The sequence below is a fragment of the Labrus bergylta genome, chromosome 8 (assembly GCF_963930695.1).
Source record: "Labrus bergylta chromosome 8, fLabBer1.1, whole genome shotgun sequence".
In the NCBI taxonomy this organism is placed as follows: domain Eukaryota; kingdom Metazoa; phylum Chordata; class Actinopteri; order Labriformes; family Labridae; genus Labrus; species Labrus bergylta.
The window spans coordinates 3,832,130-3,853,147 of NC_089202.1; the positions used below are offsets into that span (position 1 = coordinate 3,832,130).

The following is a 21,018-nucleotide window of genomic DNA, read 5'->3' on the forward strand; positions in this document are numbered from 1 at the left end:
CCACTGCTGAAAAGTAGAAATACATTCTGTTATTTGTGCCTCATTTTAAAAGATATCTAGCTTTCATTTTACAATTGTGGTTATTATATGGGTAACAGAGGTCTGGGCTATTATGATTCCTTAATAATACTCGACCTCCTCTAATGTACCGTTTGCACTCTGCACTACAGATGAGTCCCCCTGGGTGCAACATCTGTATTCTAGCTTATTCTGATGTCATTTGCTTCATGTTCCTAGAATCTGTACAACACAAAGTCAAACTCAAAAACTATAATAATCAATAAAGGTTTCAGATAAGTTTGATGAATGAAAAATTACTAATCTTAGTTTAGAAATAGGAACACATTATCTTCACTAGAAACGTTAGTTGAATTCTCTTCAGATTCACTTAATGAGATATTCCATCTTCAGTAGCTTAAACTTCCCTGAAATCTGTGTAACCTTTAGTTTACTGTACATGAGATTTCAGTTATCCTCCAGCTATTTGTTTTGGGATTTCAGAAGACTGTACACACTCTCATGTAAACAACGATTTCCTGCAAAACGTAAGAGACTGCAAACCTGTCGTCAGCACGGCTTCCCCATTTCTCACACCTCGTGTGACAAAATGATACAACATCCTAAACATATATAAAATGTGATTACACAGACTATGTAAATAATAGCTTTTAAATTGAACATTTCTGAGAGAATCCTGGTAGTATACTTTTTTTTATTTTGGATACATTTGAACAGCTCGGACTGTAGTTACTTGAAAGACAAGTTCTGCTAAATTTAAATCATTGGCAATATATTGCTTAGTTATGTACTAATATGTTGCCTAGTTCTGCATCTAAACATAAGTAAAGACGCAGATACCACAGTTAAAACTGCAGACTCTCCTAATGTCTAACATTGCCATGGCGGAGGGAGGGTTCGGGCACCCAGGTGAGATAGTTTATTGATTCTGGAATTGGTGCGATGGAGTTAACCCTTCGCTGCGGTTGATGATGGGGGTGGATGAGGGGTTGGGATGAAAGGTGAGCCGATGATGGATGAGAGGAAGCTGGAAATGGAGTGCATGCGGTGAGGTAAGACGTTAACACACAAAAAAGTTGTAGATAGGCATGCCACGACTGGACTGACACGACTTGCTATTGTTACTGACACGCTGGTTACAGCAGGCGTCCTTATGTACAAGCCGTTCCGCAACGTAATGTGTTCTTAAACGGGCCCCAAGCGTTCGGCGTCATGACCTCGAGACCTCCAACCGGGGCCCGAGAGCTGTAATCTCTCTGTCAAACAAGTCTTCAGAAGCAGGTATGGAGAGTTTGTGTGTGAGCATGTAAACGTTTCCAGGCCACTTGGATGTAAAATGAATGACAGCAAAGGAAGTAACGCATGGTATGGGATAAGAGCTAACAGCTATTCTATATCAAAAAACTCTAAAATATAACAATTATTAACAATTATTCTGTAGTTTAAACAATTTGTTCATTAGTCAAAATGGAAAAGTAACGTCCAGATTTAAGGTTTCATTATATCATTGTTTGTTTACAACACTGTTGACTGTTAATGATTGTTGACAGGCCTGTAGTGGTCTGAATGCTCTACTAACAAGATTTAGTCTTTGACATTTTCTTTAAAGTTGGTTTGACAATTTGCTCGTACTTGAGACAAGTGCTCATTCTGGCAAAAGTGTGTATTAACACGCACACACACACAAATACATAAACACACTTGCGGTCGATGTGTTTAAGTACAGGGAAGACAGAAAACATTACAGGGCCCTTTTTTTGGCACAAGGCAAAGTGAGCAGGGAGGCAGGAGGTGGTCGGGGGGGTGGGGGTGCAGAGAGGAGAGAAAACGAGGAGGAGAGTGAACGGCGGGGGCGGGCTGAGGGAGTTGAGATGAGGGAGGGAGAGAAGGGAAGGGAAGGGAGGGAAGGGAAGGAGGGAGGGAGGGTTGAGCGTTGGAATGAACTCTCTCAGGCTTTGTGGTGCACGTTTCCCAAGGCCCCCGCCTGGCCCCTTTGATAAATGACACATGTCATTCTGTCAGCTTGTGACACTGCAGCTGGGAGGCCCTGTGATGTATGGCTCTGCTGAAAAAGGAAATCAACTTTTTTCCCTTCTCTCTCTCTCTCTCTCTCTACTTGCCTGTTTCTGTCTCCCTCTCTCTTCCCCTCTTCCTCCTTCCCTCCCTCCCTCCCTCGGCCTGGCCTGAGTGCATGGCCTTTTTATATGAGGATTTAGGTTTCCTCTGGTCCAGTAAGTCCCCCCTCCCCTCCCCTCCCCTCCCCTCCCTCCTTAGACAGGCATGCATGCAGCCAGGTTGTGGATGGTTTGTTTTCCAGCACACACACACACACACACACACACACACACACACACACACACACACACACACACACAGGCAGTGACGCAGCTATTATGATCGTGTACAAAGCTGTAACCTGAGGAAAGGGGGGCAACGCCACATTGGAGGTGGATCCAGGATTTATGGCAAAATGCCGAGGAAGTAAACAAAGTACGCACTTTTTAGTAGGCAAAGGGGGGGCAGGTGGAGGGGGAGGGGGGGGTAAGATTCCGGTTGGGCAGGATGGCTGGTGTCTCCCACTGGGTCATCTGTCATCCATGTGTCTGAGCGCAGGACGAGCACACACTGCTCTGGAAAAAATGGTGCACACACATATTCTCCCAAAGGAACTGGGATGAACTACACACACACGCTCTCAGAGTCACTGTACAGATGCAGGCAGATAAATATTCAAACTCGGAAAAGAGATTTCAGAGTAAATACCCACACTATCAATCTTCAGACGTTGAAGAAAAAAAAAATGAAAACAAAGACGGGACCAGATTTTATTTCACAGGGCAAATGAGTCCAGCCAATGAGCTGCTCCCAAAAGGCCTGCCCTAACCCTCCCTTCCTGGCAGATTAGCCTATCACGGCATCCCATTGACCTCTCCACTCCATGCACCGCCCACGCAATGGGTGATCCAGCATAAAGAAGACCAATCTCCCTCTTTTTTCTTTTTTTTTTTTTTTAAACTTCTGCACACACACTTTCTTACTCTCGCTATAATCATATCCTCATTCTTTTACTTCCTCGCTCTACCCCTCTGTCTCTCTCTCTCTCTCTCTCTCTCTCTTTACACCCCTCCCTCCCTCTCGTTTCTCTCTCAACGGCTGACCTGTTATCAGCGCTCTGGAGATTTAACAGCCAAAAAAAAAAAAGAAAAGCAGAGTGTGAGTCAGGCGTGACGGAGGGACGTTTCCCAGTGTCGCCTCTCAATCTTCATGTGATCTCACACACAACTACACACACTGATATTCACCCCTACACTAAAAGACAAACACATTGATTTGGAATCAAGCAAATGTCTGGATAGAAACACAGACGGTAAAATGATGACAAGGTTGATGGTCGTGTTGGTAAGAAAACGCAGGAATGAGGATAAGGAGTCAGGCCATTCAGCTGGGCTGCACACACACACACACACACACACACGCACACACACACACACTAATGAGTTAGAGTTCACTATGTGTTGCTATGGGGACCAGGGCTACTTTGACTAAAGGCAAGCAAAAGAGAGAGAGACACAGAAAGAAACAGGCAAGAAAAAAGAAAAGAAAGGAGAGAAGTTGGTGAGGATCCATGAGACAATTCAGGAACTGAAGAATTAGATCAGACATAACCAAACGATAACACTTTATTTTCTCTTTGATGAAATTTGTCTTTGATATAATAAGTTACCACCAACATGTATTATTATAAGGGCTAATTCATACACTATATGACACTATACTGTTGTCCAAGGACATCTCTTTCAACCGCATTATTTAATAAAGCTGCATTCGGATGCAATTAAACAACAAGGCAACAATATTTATGGAGTTAATATCATTATCAAATCTTTGGATTATTGGCTTAAAGCGTGTAACTCTTTCCGTTTGATACAGAATATGTTTGGAATTTTTGGTGGCATGAAAATGATTCAAATTAACAGCATACAGAATTTGAAATCTATCTTCAGCTTCAAAAGTCAAAATCATTTAAATCAGCTGTAAAAAAAAATCATGCAGGCTGACTCCTCTCTCTAAAGAGAGAGAGAGAGAGAGAGAGAGAGAGAGAGACAGAGAGAGAGAGGACTAGCAAAAACAAGCCTAGAAGTGTAGCAGTTGTCCACAATGCTACCACCTGGGGGTCACGACCTGCCTACGACCCCTTCAGATGTGCACTCCGGCCAGGGTGGGGGGTGTGTGCATGAGCCGAGTGGAGGGTGTGAGTGGGGGTGGGAGAAACAAGGCATCATTAGGGCTGAGTGATGAGTGGTGGCCATGTCTGACGACGACTGCAGGGTAGAGCTCAGCCACAGGAGCGACAGTGCATTTATAAATGCCAGAAGGCCTTCACAATGCCGTCGACAGCAGCAGAGCAACAACTGTGTTTGTGTGTGTGGTTGGTAGGGGGGGGGGGGGGGGGGGGGGACTGCTGGTATGAGCCCCCTCCCTGTTAACAAGCTGCCTCTCTGACCCACAGGATATTGCTATACACATGTGGACAACAAACACATTGAAATCACGCCGCGCTGCTGCCACCGGAGGAGCCTCGCTCCGTCCACATGAAGAGTGAAGCCACTGTAGCTCTCTTGTTTTTGTTTAGTCTCCTTTCTGCCCAAAGTTTGGTTTGAGCGGTTTGATTTTCTCTTTTAATCACAGCTGGAGGAGAGGAAGAGGGAGGCACGAGGAAATGAAGGAAGTGATATGACAAGAGGGGCAGTGTGTGGAGGAAGGATCCTGGGAGTGTGTTGTTGTATACGTGTGTGTGTTTAGGAAGGCGGCAGTGTTGAACTCCAAGGTCAGCCGATAAAAACAGCGACATTCATAAGTCAAGACTGGAGGAAGGTGGAGAACCTGCAAAAATTCCAGTTTTTCAACCAAGTCTCCTAATCGCAGCCGAGTATCGGCCTCAATTAATCACTGGGATTGTAACGCCATGGTAATACCAAAAACAATCTCCATGATCACACGCACAAACAAAATCTCAAATTGCTATCATCCATCTCACCTGCCCGTGTAAAAACACAGAGGAGGAGGGGGGGGCTGGGTCTCACTCTATGTTCTAAAGGCCTGGCCGGTGAGATGATGGTGAAAAATTAACGGCAGGCAGCCAAACAAGTAAAGGCGCCAGGGTGAGGGGATCAATGCGCCGGCATCCGCGGTGGGAGCAGCAGCTATGTAAAACACTTGCCTTAAGTCAGCCGCATCCGGTTAATATTTAATCCCTCCATCTATCTCCACAAAGAGCATTTCCCTTTTAGCTTTAGCTGCCGTTTACTTTGATTACACACAACCGTTTGGGGTGGCTGGGATGGGGGTGTGCTGTTGGTGGTGGGGGCAAAGCAGTAACGATAAGAGAGCATGGTGGGTGATTTGCATGGGGATGGAAAATATTCTCAGGTTTGATAATCGCTCGGAGCAGTCTAGTGCCAGTGTGAGACAGAAGAGAGGAGGTATAGGCCTGAAGAAAGAATTAAATAAAAAGCAAAAGGGAGAAAGGCTCAGGCATATATATATATATATAAATGGTGATGCAGAATGAAGCTCTGAAATAAGAAACCCAATCTCACTCTGAGGGGGTTGCCTTATTTAAGAACAACAGATATGCAAATAAAGCAGGAGTAGCGAAATAACACTGATATTATCTTCCTCGGTTATTTTCTGTGGCAAATGATTTCTAGGGAGGAAATCCAAAACTGTAACTCCCAAGTGAACATGCAAATCCATGTGTGTATTCCTGGGGAGCCGTCTACACTCACTCTCATGTTGCTTTTTTCCCCGTTGCTGTTTTTGCTTCTGCTTCCACCGATTGAAGCTTCTCATGTTTATTCTGCGCCGGCAATGAAAACTGCATTTCTAACAGACGTCGAGTAATAACTATGTGAATAGCATGACTCACAAGCATAGGATAACTTTAAATTCATAGGATATACTGTATGTGCATGTGAGGGTGAATCATAGGGTGTATAGTTAGACAGGTTTTTGAACTTATGTTGCAGTCCAAATACATACACAATCATTATTTTAGCCAGAAAAAAATTCTATTTATCTACATACAATCAATCAACACATTAACTTTGAAACTCCATGCCACAGCGATGATTCAAATGCTTCAATATGGGCAAAATGTGGAAAAATATGAAGCGCACATGCTTTAATTTCCTTTTTTTGTTTCGCATTAAAGCCAGAGTTATGCAGACAACCAAAATGTGTTTGTGAGCCAGCGGGTTTACAGGAAGGGGAGCGTTCAGAGATGGGCAATGGCAACTGTTCATTTTCTCACTCATTGACCTCCACTCCCCACTTTACACTGTGGAATAATAGCAGCCCTTTATCAGCCAACAGGGCGAGCAAGCAGAGGATCAAGAGATCTGGGTTAGTCTGCAGCCGCTGCTCTGCAAAGGGTGAACACACCACACACTGTGAACCAATGTAACCAGACACATACACACACACACACATACACACACACACAAGTGAAGGTGATTCAACCTGTAGTATGGAGTTTTGAGTACAAGTATTATTAATGCAGTGCTGATAGAAGTGTCTTATCTTTCCTTTTTTTCTATGCAAACTTAATCAAAAAATTATGAAGCTGTTAAATTCTCTGGTTGTAAATTTCAAATAAAACAGAAGATCCCAGTTAGGGGGAAAAAAAAACCTAACCCCCCCCTTTCCCGCCCGTACCTACAGTATACAAAGGCATCAGTAAAACTCGTAGCTATTGACCAATGAGCATCTGCCGCTGGCTGCCGTATCAAAAGGAGGAAGAGAACATGGGCTGCGGGGCCTATGACAACACTGACAAGGGTAAAGTGTTATTTTGCTTGCACGCCGACAGCTGGACAAGGGGGTGTGAGTGTTGGAGGGTGGGTCTGGTTGGTGGGGGGGGGCGTTCGGCCGGCCGGGCAGTAATTCTTAATTGACACCTGTCAGGATAATGGTGGCAGTCGCAGCTGTTGCAGCAGAATTTGTCCATCGTCCCGTTAATCTGTCAGCTCTAATACCCGTCCTAAAAGCTGCCCCCTCCCACCCTCCAACAGCGTCCAACCACCCCTCACCTAGCCATGCATCCACCCACATAGACCCCCAACAATTGACACCATCTTTGAAGCTGCTGTTGGACTAAAAATGACCAAAATAACTGCTATCATTGCGCGTCTCTTTCTATTGTTGTGATTCAGTTGATTCAATTTGGAATGACTGTAAATCAGACAAAGTTTATCTAATTCATCTGTACATTAAAAGCATGTAACATCATGAAGTATTCTGCAAAGGACAACTAGAAATCAAGCTCATACTGTTCAACTTTTCCCCCTATTAGTCTCTCTTACATCGTTTCATTTCCCCCCTCAGAACTCCACCTAACTTTTCTGATGAGCTACGGCTGAAAGACAGACAGAAGGAAAAAGTAAGGAGCGCGGTTTTAAGTGTTTTTATGACCGTTTTTCATTCACCCTCCTCTAGCAGAAGCACTTCTCTCTCTTTTCTTTTTTGCTTTTTGAGTGGCAAAGAGCGCGTATTTATCCAGAAGAGAGGGGGGGATGTGAGATGAGAAACATGCTGAAGAGGGGAAAAGAGCAAGAAATAAAGGGAGAGGGAGTGCCGAGAAACGAGAGGAGAGATGAGATGTATATGTGAAAGAGACGAGAGAGAGAGAGAGAGAGAGAGAGAGAGAGAGAGAGAGAGAGAGAGAGAGAGAGAGAGAGGAGAGGGAGGAGAGCGCTGGGGTTGGGTGTCCCTGGATGGGGCTTTTGCTCTTCTGTAGTGGGCCCATCTCGTTTGTCTTGTTTGTTTGTTGGCATCAAAGCGCTGCCTCTCACTCCCCCTGCTAACTGATGTAATGAGTGGGTAAGCTACATGTTTTGTTTTTTTTTCCTGCACTGAGGAATTCAAATACTTATTAGACAAAATATTCTGTAATTGCTCATCTTTTATAGATAGAAGTAACATGTTACATTTGGCTCTAGCAGACTTTCCCATCGCCTCTCGAGGAGGCACTGCGCTGATCAAGAGAGCAAATTTACCCTCGGCAAATGTAACACTTTACTTAAGAAAATTTAAGATGTCAATTTTTCTGTCTCAAATGTTGCACGACTACTTCTCTTGAACGCTTCCCCTCTTATCTTCCTCATGTCTCAAATTATGTTGCCGAAGTTAAAAAACACTACAGAAGAACAAGAACAACATATGAACAAGTTTTCATTAATGAGCTCAAAAGCCTTACATCCCCACTGTGGAGCCTTAACAAAATGTAATTACTCAGCACAACACAAATATTACATAGTAATTAAGCACACTTAACAAAGCGCTGATAACAGACACAGCACGTCGTTTATCAAAGCTTTGAGTCCAAGCTGAAGTTTAAAAAAAGAAAATCGAGTTTGTTATGCTGCTGCAACATTGAAAAATGAGAACAAAAATTCTTTATTTGGGGGGAAATTGTTTTTCTATGGCAGTCAGGAGTAAGACTGCTTGTCAGCCCAGTCCCAGAGGGCTGCTTTCTATCTGTTTCAGACTTGATTTTCTCAGACTTGGATTTTTTTTCCCTCTCTCTTTTGGATCCCATGACTTGCTGCTGTTTTTATGTGCTGCGAGGCAGGCAACAAAGCACATCTGGCTGCTTTAATGATATGATTTCCCATCATACTAAGCCACCTCCATTATGACCTCCCACAGAGACATGCTGGCTGCACTTAAGCATTAGGTGTAGGTGTGTGTGTGTGTGTGTGTGTGTGTGTGTGTGTGTGTGTGTGTGTGTGTGTCTGTGTCTGTGTCTGTCTGTCAGTCAGTCAGTCTGACTGTCTGTGTTTATGGTTGACGGTGTGTGTTTGTGTGTGTGACGAGGGTAACACACTGCTAGTGATGGTGTGCCCTGAGGGCAGCTTTTGTGGAGAATGCCCCGGAAAGAATCAGAAAGAAAGAAAGGGAGAAAGAGAAGAGGAGGGGTATTAATGCTATGCTGTGAAATATATCCTTATCTGTGGGAACAGGAAAAGCTTAATACATGCAGCTTAAGCCTGACTAATACCTTGCTTGATTATATTAGCTATTCACTGATAATCAATGTTAAAAAAAATAGGTTTTGTTTGGTCTTAAAACTGTTTTCTCAATTAGGAATGGAAGACTTTTCCATGTGCAAAAAGGACGGCTAACAAATGTAGCTTATACATGATTGAAGTTTCTAATACCACACACACACACACACACACACACACACACACACACACACACACACACACACACACACACACACACACACACACACACACACACACACACACACACACACACACACACACACACACACACACACACACACACACACACACACACACACACACACACACACACGGGGCTCTTGTAGTGACTTGAGGCTTTAGAAGAGCGAGCTGAGCATGTTTGACCTTTGACTCCCTCAAATCCCCGATGTAAATTTAACTAATAGTTTCAGAGGGTGGCGCAGGAGCAAAAAGTGGCTATCGACGAGGTCGATCGATGCCACCTGCTAACGACACCACCGCTCCAATTAGCGTAACCTCTAGCCGAGTCCCCCCGCCATAAACACAAACACACGCTAAAAGGAATGCCCAGAAAAAAAAGGAGCTAAAGTGAAAGAGGGCGAATAAAACAAGCTGCAGGATCAATATGTGTTCCCGCTCAGTCTGATATCTCTTGTTTAGTTTGGGAATAGTGAGCAGATATGACAGTCAGAGGTGAGAAATATGTGGAGCGGCTGTTGGGAGGTTGTTTTCGTGCTGCTGTGGGGGGTGGGGGGGGATCAGAAGGCAGGCCGTGCTAAAGAGGATGACTAACGTGGCGTGGTTACCGTTACATTCGTTCAAGTTATTCATTCCAGGGAAACTAACACCGGTCAGCGCTAAGCTCCAAACACACACATGCTCTTTCTCTATCTCACACACACACACACACACACACACACACACACACACACACACACACACACACACACACACACACACACACACACACACACACACACACACACACACACACACACACACACACACACACACACACACACACACACACACACACACACACACACACACACACACACACACACACACACACACACACACACACACACACACACACACACACACACACACACACCAATTGGATTCCAACATAAACTTCTCATTTCTCAGAAGCTTTGCAGCCTTTGAGCAATCCAAAAGTTATAAACAACTCTAACTTGTAGGCCAAAAACACAGGTTCCTTCACTGTAAATCAAGTTTTTATCAAAACAAGAAGACTCCTCTAATTCTCAGGAAGGAGGGCGGCATTCAGATTCAGCAACATTCAAAGTAAAGAAAAAACACACCTTGAGGCTATACACTCCTCAGGACGGCGGTGCAGACAGAAGGGTAGAGAGGCACATAAATCTCAGCATGCTGATTATTTCGAGGGGAGAATATCACATAACAGCATCGTCAAGTAAGAGCACAAAGGTCGCTGTGTAATCTTAGCCACCCCGGGCATGCAAAATCATTAATCCCCGGGCACTGTGATTCTCCAGCTAGGAATAAACTGGAGGCCTTCAGCCTGGCGGCTACACAGCAGCACAGAGCTGGGAGGACGTTCAAGAAAAAGTACGTGGACAGCGTGTTATGATGTGTTGGAGATTTACTAGCAAGGCTGCAACACATGCTAAAGTGTTAAAACTCCAACTGGCTGTCTGTGTTTGGTTGCTGGGATTGTTTTGAAGTGCTAATAAGTCAAGTTTTTATAGCAGGCTTGAGCCGTGTCATTACGATAAAAAAAGCGAATGAATCTTTTGCAACAGTTGAGAAATTTTTTTGCAACAACAGGAAAATAGAAGAAAAACTTTACAGGGAATACGGTGCTGCCTCTGCAAAATGAAGCAGTTTAACTGAAGAAATTAAAGCACAAAATAAAAGGAAGTAAAATAAAGGGAAAACCCGGGGGGGAGAGGTTGCGAGGTGCTGCAGCTGCAGGTCGGGGTTTGCTTATTACAAGGTTATAAGGGTGGGGGTGGTGGGAGCTTACCGAGGTCATTAACTGGCATTGTCTCCTGACGTGATTAGTCAGGTAGCAAAGTCCATTTGTCACCTGCACAGGCAAATTGAGTTGGTGCTGCACTAGGGGCAATGGGGACTGTATAATATCAACTTGATTACATCAAGGCAGCTGCGGACTTGACACCTTACTGAATTTGTCAGCATTAATCGTTAGGGCCTGTCACAAATCCATCAGCTCCACAGATAATTAGGGCTCTCTAATGAAGCCAACGGGAAGGAAGCTCATCCCCACCACCCCCATCCATACGCACACACGCTCTCACACACACACACACACACACACACACATTGTCTTTCTTATAATTAACCACAGATATAAGAGCGACTATCTTATCTGCTCTTCCTCCTCGTCTTCCTCTAGTAAGACTTTCTAAGCCTGTCTGGGATGAAAGACGGCGTCACTCCATCCTGACTTTTAATTGTTCCTGCCTTCCCCCCTCCACTTTTCAAACGAGTGATGAGGTGAGGCTACAAGTGTAATAACCCACACAGGAGCATTCATCTGTGCACGATAAACGCTCGGAAATAACGCTGACAAAAGGAATAACAGATGTATATATTTTTACACGCTTTCCTAAGCAGTTTTGAAAAAAGTTTTTTTTTTAATCTTGTCTGTTGTTTGCATTTTTTAAGTTTCTTAAGAGGGAAAAACTATGAAACACTTTTTAAAGTTGAATGGCAGCCGTATAGGTTTTATCCATTAAATACATTTATTGTGTCTTGCCTATTTTTTGTGGATAACTAGAACCACATTTACACACACACTCCCAAACTTTGTGATGAAAAATACTTTTTAAAATCATTTAAGGGAAATGTTGCTTGAGTAAAAAAAATATGAAGTGTCTAAATATTTTTTTATTCATATAACATAAGTCAAATTTCCTCTAAAATTTTAAGACAAATTAACATTTAGCGAAAAATAAGGCAAACTATTTTTTTTTACAGTTGTGTATTATACTGCAAATCCATGACAGTCATTAAATAATATGCAGCCTTTATGACACTTCACCCTTTAAATGTATCAGAATGTATCGCCAAACTCCGCAATTGTGATTTTTTTATTTATTTGGTTGCTGGATATTTTTGTGGAGGATTTGGCCTTGACACTCTCAAACAACAGTAATGTAAAAAAAAATATGTTCTTCAAGAAGGTAGAGGGAAATTAAAAAAAAGAGAAACCTGTCGAGACAAGTCTGCTTTTGTTGTTTTAATTGTCTGAGCTCTGATTTCCATGCACAGTCACACCATGAGCAATTTCCTCATGTGAGCAGCAGCAGAGTGAGAGAGCCACAGGTCAGTACCAGCTCCCAGTGGAGCATCAGGCTAGCCTAGCGTGTGTGTACATGTGTGTGTGCTTTGTTGTTATTGGGAGCATGGAGTGGAGGGCGTTATCTCTGTCTGACTGTCATGTTCATGGAAGAATGGAAAGCATCCCAACTGCCAAACTGTGATTGACCATTACAACCCATGATGCGCATGGCACTCAGTGGACAGTGGAATGGATCAATGATGTGTGTGTGTGTTGTAAAATAAAAGGGAGGAGAGCGAGGGGGTCACAGAGATGTCATGTTTTCATGCCTCCATCTACATGCAGGAACCTAACGGGAGTCACTTGGCTCGAACCATGGCTAACCTCTTTGACGGGACAATTTAGACCAAACAACCACAATCACACACACACACACACTCAAAAAAAAGTACAGTGAGGCTTAACATCTTAACCCTGGCACTGTTCTGAGAAGTGTGGGCCAAAAATTATGCAAAAAGTACTTTGCTAGAAAGGCGAAAAAGGAAAGAAAGAAGTGGAAAGCGAGCACCGGTTGAATGTTCTCCATCCTACACTTCTTCTCATCCTCCTCCTCATCACCACCACCACCACCATCATCTCCACCAGCTCCCCGCTTTCAATGATAAAAACCTGCTGAGTTCAAAGTCTTCGTATGCTGGCCCTCCTGTTCGACCCGCTTTGCACCTCATATTTCAGAATCTCTTTAAAATTCTGTAACTGTCTTTTGTTCACTGCAGTTGTTAATGCCTAACTTCAAAGGCCCGGCCTCATTAGCACAGAGGTAGAAACCCCTGTCACTCATTTACATTTGTTTAAAGGCTGCAGGGAGACAAGGGAGAAAAAAAAGGGGGAGTCCAAATCCAAACCACTAGAAGTCAACCTTGTCGGTCGTCTGCCAAGACCTGGTTTTATCAGTTGGTCACATTGCAAATATAATACTCCCCTCCAGCAGTGGATATTGATTTCATTACTGGGCTGATTCTTACAGTGAATGTGGGGAGAATTTGGATGTGGAAGCCCGAGAAAACCCTCAATGTGTCTCTCTATGAAGAAAAGGCAGATGAGGGGAATCAAACACCTGATTAAAAGAGGAGTGTTTGAGTAGATTTTCCCTCTGATCTATTCAACATACACTCTCTCCTTTCATCTGCTTTTAGTACCTTCCCTTTACATAAAATAAGGTGATTTTCCACCATAATCCACAACTTTTTTTTCTCTTTTTGCTTCCTGGTTGAGACACCAGGAGTGTTGTGTGTGTGTGTGTGTGTGTGTGTGTGTGTGTGTGTGTGTGTGTGTGTGTGTGTGTGTGTGTGTGTGTCAGTTGCTAAACCTCGCAGAGACATGCCTGTCTTCATGGAGGGATTTATTGATGTTTATCGGGGATGAATAGATCAAAGACTGCCACATGACAGGCGATCAATCACGCATCAAATCAAGGATGGCAATCCTCTAATAAAACAGAAAGAAAGGAAAAACCGGCTCTCACCAGTTTTCTCCCCCTTTTTTTCCCAGTCAATTATTCATCATTACTCACTCTTGAACCTCAAAAGCTCCCTTTTATCCCCCATAACATGCCATTTAGTTTATCTCACCAATCTTAAGAGAACTTTCCTGGCAAAGGAGGATTTAAAAAAAAAAAAAAAAATCTCAAAGTGGCATTGCGCAGATAAGTGCGTCATTTGCGCAATTAAGACACATTTTAAACACAAAGTGCGGGTCAGAGGTGGAGCAGCGCGCTGTGTTAATAACACAACAAATGAAATTATAATAACAGAGTTGTAAAAAAAAATGTCAGCATGCAGAACAAGTAAAGTGTGTGAAAGAGAAGGAGATATGTACATTCGGCACTGGAAATAAAAAGCAGTTGGCTACTTGGATGGGAAATGGTCGCTATAAAGAAGCGTGTTATACCTGCTGATCGCCGCGGCTCTTGCTGCTTTCTCCTCGGCATAGTGACCGTCACTTTCCACGGTGCTTCTCATGCAGGAATTAGAAACAAATCAAAGTCAGTTAGTTTTGAAAAATCATCCCGTTTTTCGGGGGGAAGGAGGTTTCGTTCTCGGAGCTGGAAAAAATATATCTTCTTTTTCAAGCTTGCTGCTCTTTTCTGGACTTAATGGTTGGATCGGCTTCGACAATAAGCAGAACAACTACAAAGGGATTCGGCCAGCTCCTGACACCTTCGTGTCCATCAAAGATCATCTTCCTTCATGTCTCTCGTGACAGGGTATAAAAAAAGAAAAAGAAAAAGAAGTAGCAGCAAGAAAGCACCCAAGTTTTTAGTTCACTCCCCCCTGGAAAAAATGCTTCTAATCTCCAGTGCTGTTCAGAGGGGGACGAGACTTTGCTGCGCCTTTTACGCACACCAAAACTAAAAAAATAAATTAACTCTATCGGTGAGCAAACAAATAAGTCCCGTGTGAGCTCTGATAATTAATGTATCCTCGTGTTTCCTTCTCTTCGTTTGAAAGGGACCTGAAAGAGAGAGAGGGGAGAGGGGAAAACACACAGACAGGCATTAGATGGGTTAATGTCAGTCCCGTCACCACCACGCCACCTCAGCCCGGATCCAGCCTCACCAGTCCGGCAGAGACTTTTTCCTCCCTCCCCTCCGTCCCTCCTTCTCTCCCATTGAAAAAAAAATAAACGGCACGAGCAGGCTTTCTCTCTTACTTACGTTTTAAGAGTCGTGGAAATAATCTCCACCGCTCATATCATCGCATCCTGGACGGAGTCGGGTTTTTTTTTTTTTTTTTTTGGAGGGGTGGTTGATGCGGTGGTGAGGATATCACTTGAGAGAGAGGGGAAACAAATAAGACGCAGGCGCATCCAAGCTCCGCTTTACAACAGATCAGAACGACATGGACTCAAATATTTGTCTCTTTAAAAAAGCCTTAAAGAGGGAGCAAAAAACTCCAGGGATTGATCCGAGGTCTCCCAAAAAACAGAAAAAAATGGAAACGCGGTGGATCCAGAAGCTGTTTCAGACAGTCTCAACTGATAGACAGACGCATCGAGTGGCTTTTCCTGCTACATTTTTACTCCTCCCCTCTCCACAAGCGTCACCCCTGACAGAGGAGCCTACCTGTCAATCTTTTTAATTGTCTTGTTTTCCCCCCTCTCTCTCTCTCTCTCTCTCCTTCTCCCTTTGCTTCAAAAAAATCCCAAACCTCCGACAAAGGAAAAGGACCCTTTCGGAACTTAAAGGAAAACAACTGAAACCCAAACTTATAGGAACATGTCACAAACAACAACAAGTACCGATCAAGTATTAGCTTGTCACAACTCAGATGTCAGATTTAGCTTCTTAAAGCGAGGCTCTGACAGAACACGAGGTGGAGGGTTGGATCGAGGGTGCAATGATCCAATATGTTGCAGCGTCTACTACTCCCACGTTATTTTTTGAATAGATCCCTTTCAGAAAATGAGAGTCGGGTGACAATAGATGATCACACTGCGTGAAACACACAGAAAAGAAATGTTTCACAAATCGCTGGCGCACGCTTTGGTTACAGGTGTACATGTGGACACAACCGTTTTCGGCTGCAGCCCTCCAAAATAAAACGCGAATTCACCGAGAGCGCTATTACAAAACATGACCTGTGACTTTAGTTTAGTATTTTCTAACTGTATTTATGAAGCCAGCGGTGTGTGTGTGTTGTTTTCGTGGGAGGAAAACGGTTAAGGATACACTGGGAGATGAGGATTGATTTGTTTCACCTTACTAGGAAGTGAGTGCTGTGTCCGGGAAGGGGAGGGACTCCGACGACAAAGTCTGGGGCGCTGCTGTGCTACTCACAAGGCTGCACCACAACAACAGTGCACCCAATTTAATCCTAAATGCTCGATTCACTGTTTGTTGTCCTTGCGTAGGAAACCGAGTGTAACGCTAAAGAGCATCGCCGTTTATATTTTTGGTTTAAATTCGCGTTTTGGCCGGTTCTGCCCGGCCCGGCCTGCCTGCTCGCTGCGCGGAGGCTAAATGGCAGTGCGGGCTTATCACGTCCACAAACGTGAGCCAAGTTGCCTGTGAACTTTGTCACATATCGGAGCAATGTCGAGCCTGCTATTGGTGAGAAACGGCAGGAGAGCGGTATCGGTGATCGGCGGGGGGCGCAGAGGCACCGACGCACTTTCAGGAGTTCATCCGGCTGCGCGGCGCACAATCATAGATCTGTCCTACTCAGCGCACTTCATGGATTTCCAAGGATCCTCCATACCCAGCAGCATGAAAAAGCTGGTGGTAAACAAGCTGAGTCCGAATTTCAGGGAGGCCGTTGCCATGCAAACCGTCGCGGTGCCTACACCCGGAGACGCGGACCTGCTCGTCAGGAATCGGTAAGTTGTTGTGTGTGCCTTTCTGAAAGGTGGGCACCCAATGTTAGTGCAGTTTTCTCCCCGCGCGTTTGGAACAGCGATACGGGACCCACAGAGTCTATTTGTGGATCATTATGTGCACCCGATCAATCACAATAAATGTTGAGAAGTTGTAAAAAAGGCTTCCGCTTACCTCGATTTACCCATGTCCAGCACCTGCGATCAACATCATCATCACAAGATGGCAAAATACGTGAGGAATAAGCGCTGTACTGTAATTCCAAGTTCCGCCCTCTCTGCATTTGTCTATCAATCCATCTCGGCATCTCTCTCTCTCTCCCTCTCTCTCCCTCTCTCTCTCCCTCTCTGTCCTCCTGTCTCTCTCTACGTCACCAAACTGCAAACAGAAAGTCAGACTGGCATCAAGAGATGCAGATGATGGAGAAGGAGATGTAGTGTTTTACAGTAACATTTGTCTGATTTAAAGCTGCAGAAGCCAACATTGTATTCATCGGTACAAAAGACTGAGGAGTTATCCCATGATCCTGTTCATCCTGAAATAGACAGAATAATAGTGATAAACTGCATGTGCTCATGAAAGGTGGAAAGGCATGAATGTTTATTTTAAAGTACTCTTTCTCCCTATCTCTCATCCTAATTTAAATTGACGATACGTTTTAACCAAGTGCATGTATCTGATCTGATTTCAAATGTAAAATAAAGCTGACACACGTTCACCTCAGGGTTATTTTTGGTATTTACTGCCAGTCAAATATACAATATCAGTAAGAGCTTCAGACTTCAGCGTCTTATTGTCTTGCATGGGATCATTTGCTTGTGAACGAGGACCTTTGACCGTGTCACTGCAGAAGATGTTTTAAACCAGCAGAGGAGAATGAATGTCTCATGTTTTGTGGAGTTGTGGTACAAAATCGCAAGTTAATAACAGTCCCATATTGCACAGCATCGGTGCAACCTTAACCAAATCTGAAAAATGAAAGTGTTGCGCGCAGAGTCTCAGAGTGAGAAATGGATCATTGCAAAGATCCTGATCCTGAACAAAGAGGAAATCAAACATTTATTTTGTGTTTCTTGTAAATGTTACAGATGACATCACCAGAGGAAATATTTTCAATGTAAGAATGCAGTGTTTCTGCATGTGGTGTGATCCCTTTTATTCGTCTGAAGGGAGTCAAATACAAACAAATACACCAGCTGCACGTGAAAAACAAAAAGAGAGCGTTTGTAATGAGCTTTAAAGATGTTCTCCACACTTTATCACGAGGCCCTGTTCAGAAATGATTCTATTTTCTTTAAAGCTACTTTTTAATAACATTTCACCACTAACAAATGATTTACTTAAATTAAAATGTCTGGTTTTCTAGAAATCCAAATAAAGGCCTTCAGACCTTCACATATTCTGGAGTGGTTTTTGTCGTAATGACACACACACACACACACAACAATAATATCTATGATGTTATCATATTTAAATGTTACTGTAACCAGTGTTAGTGTTAGAGCTTTGGAGTCAGGCAAACAGAAAAAACATTTCCTGACAATTATCCCATTCAAATGTTTCTTGAAACATTTATTGTGGCTTTATTGTCACATCAGAATATTACAAAAACCTGTGTTTTTTTACTTTTGTGTACTGAAATGGTTGTAACTTTTAAGATAACGTGATATTTCCCTGCGAGGAAAGTGTTTCTTGTGTGATGTAAAGCAGTCAAATCAAGGCGTTTTGTGATATCATTGTGACCCAACAGTAAACCACAGAAGCATTATCTCTAAGCTCAAAGTACACGTGTGACATGCACAGTAATGAGGCTCAGCGTGCGCGCCGCTCCAACAGACAGTAAATGATTTATTTATACATTCCTTTCTCACATATTTGTTTCCAGCACGTTACCAAAGTAAGATGAAAACTGCCGTCGTCTTTTCGTGTCGAGGCAAGAAGCAACTCTCTCTGAGATTTTTGTAAAGGTGCAGTTTTTGTTGTGGGTGTCTCTGAAGACAATGAATCATGACATCATGCGATGTGTTTTGTGATACAAACCTTCGCCCTGTCAGTGCAGGACTGTTCGCCTACAGAGGAAAAGGAATCATTTCCAAAACAAGCCAGAGTGTTAGTGCCCTGTGCAGACAGAAGGAAGTCTTGACCTTCAGACAGAATTCAGGGAATAGTCGCTCACACTAATGACCACATCAAAGCTTCTGTACGCTGTGTGTGAATTATTATTATTTTTTTATTAAATCTTGTAACAGATTTTATTTTCTCCCCTTTTTAATCCAGAATGCTTGTTTCCTTTTTTTCAGTTTTGTGGGAGTCAACGCCTCTGATATTAATTACACATCAGGCCGGTACGACCCCTCGGTGAAGCCCCCCTTCGACGCCGGTTTCGAGGGCATCGGCGAGGTCGTCGGCCTTGGTCTTAGCGCCAGCTCCCGCTTCACTGTCGGGGACATGGTAGCGTACTTCACCAGTGGTGCGTTCTCCGAGTACACGGTGGTGAAAGCCAAGGAGAGTATTCCGGTCCCCGCGGTGAAGCCAGAGTTCCTCACCCTGCTGGTCAGCGGCGCCACGGCCTACATCGCCCTGAAACGTCTGGGCGACCTGAAGGAAGGCGAGACGGTCCTGGTCACGGCGGCCGCTGGAGGAACGGGACAGTTCGCCGTGCAGTTTGCCAAACGGGCCGGTTGTCACGTGATAGGGACCTGTTCGTCCAACGAGAAAGCCGGCTTCCTCAAGTCCATCGGCTGCGACCGGCCAATCAACTACGCCTCAGAGGACCTCGCCAAAACGTTGAAGAAAGAATACCCGAAGGGCGTGGACGTGGTCTATGAGTCTGTGGGAGGCAGTGTCTTGGAATTGGCAGTGAAAAGTTTGGCCACTAAGGGTCGGCTGATCGTGATCGGCTTCATCTCGGGGTACCAGAGTGCATCGGGGTTCCCGCCCTTCAGAGGGGACACCCTGCCCGTCAGGCTCCTCCAGAAGTCGGCCAGCGTCCGAGGTTTCTTCCTGCCGCACTTCTTCAGCGACTACAGGGAGGCTCTGGGCAGCATGATGCAGATGTTTGCCAAGGGGGAGCTGCAGTGTGAGGTGGATTGTGGGGATTTGTCAGAGGAAAAGAGGTTTGTAGGCTTGGAGTCCGTCTTCAGGGCCGTGGACTTCATGTATGCGGGGAAAAATCTGGGCAAGGTGGTGGTGGAAGTGTCACCGCCCGCTGTTAGCAACAGTAAGCTGTGATTTAACAAACGCACTAAACGACAGATAACACTTGAACCTGACTGAATGTTGTGATTGAATCATTGTTTAACAGAGGTGTTCTTTATTTTTGTAAGATGATTGACTAAATAATAGTTAATGCCTTATGATAACAGATGAATAACAACTTTATCTTGATTGTTGAATCTTTATGCAATTAAAGTGTTTTAATGTGAAGGGTAAACCGTCCCTGATAATCTGAGAATACCAGCTCAGCCTGGATTATGATGTCTACAAATGTCCGTATTAAAAAAAATCAGGAACAAAGTCTTTGCAATTCCTTCCAGATTTTTCTCCCCCTGTTTTGATGTACCCACATCCTGGTACCAGTCCGTATCTTGACTGTATTTCAGACTGGCTGCCATAACATGCTCACTTTTAGCGCTCTCAGGCACTTTATCTACTATAAATGTTTTATGATGGACTTCATTGTTTTTCTAATAGGGGGGGGGCTTACATTGGTATGTGCTTGTCAAAAGTGAGTGCAGCTCCAGGTGTGCTTGGTATTTCATGGCCTGTTTGTGGCTGACAGAAACAGCATTCACACAATCAATCTCTCCATTCACATGCCCACGAGCTGCACATAATAAAACAAAATTAGTCTATCTAACCAGGAGTTGGACTGGAAAAGGCCATTACTTTTCTTCACTGCAAAGGGAAAAAAAACACTCATAGTGAATGTATTGTGAAATCACCTCTGACATGTTTTTTTTTCCATTTCCATTTTTTTGTATTTTATTTATTTGTAACAGTAAACAAAGCAGCTGAACATATGTTTAGGAAGATAATTCACATGGAAGAAAATTCCTACTTTGACCCCAAAGATTTTCATTATTTAAAGAGAGGTGTTTATTATAACAGGATACAAAGTTTTTCAAATCCTCACACGATCAAACATTATTAGATAAACCTTGTTTTCTTTGCAGAAGAGGAAGAAGCAGAAAGTCCATGTTGCAGCGATGTCCGTATGTAGTCTCAAGCAAACACCTGTTCCTACCTGGCAGGGAGGGCTGTAGTGTTCATACACTGTG

At 43.8% G+C, this 21,018-nt stretch overlaps 2 protein-coding genes across 3 annotated transcripts in view; one reads left to right on the forward strand and one right to left on the reverse strand.

The window, feature by feature from the left end:
• Nucleotides 1–17,051, reverse strand: part of LOC109984069 (teashirt homolog 1) — a 37,420-nt gene extending 20,369 nt beyond the window's left edge. The window contains exons 1-2 of one of the 2 annotated variants that reach the window (XM_020634091.3): nt 16,913–17,051; nt 14,314–14,877 (exon numbers count right to left, since the gene is read on the reverse strand). In XM_020634091.3, the coding sequence (XP_020489747.1) occupies nt 14,314–14,353 (40 nt within the window). In that variant the 5' untranslated portion in view covers nt 14,354–14,877; nt 16,913–17,051. Of the gene's footprint in view, nt 1–14,313; nt 14,878–15,079; nt 16,073–16,912 lie in introns of those variants that run through there. The other variant, XM_020634084.3, reaches the window with a different exon arrangement.
• On the forward strand, nt 16,135–20,254 carry LOC109984090 (prostaglandin reductase 3). Its single transcript, XM_020634109.3, has 2 exons — nt 16,135–16,740; nt 19,039–20,254. The coding sequence occupies exons 1-2, from the start codon at nt 16,457–16,459 to the stop codon at nt 19,967–19,969; spliced, it is 1,215 nt and encodes a 404-aa protein (XP_020489765.2). The 5' UTR covers nt 16,135–16,456; the 3' UTR covers nt 19,970–20,254.
• Nucleotides 20,255–21,018: the final 764 nt, after the last annotated feature.

What these genes read in the sequence shown, in the direction of transcription:
- LOC109984090 (XM_020634109.3), top strand. Translation starts at nt 16,457, where the DNA reads ATGTCGAGCCTGCTATTGGTGAGAAACGGCAGGAGAGCGGTATCGGTG. An exon ending in GACCTGCTCGTCAGGAATCG is followed by an intron (nt 16,741 to 19,038) that starts GTAAGTTGTTGT and finishes CCTTTTTTTCAG; the next exon opens with TTTTGTGGGAGTCAACGCCT.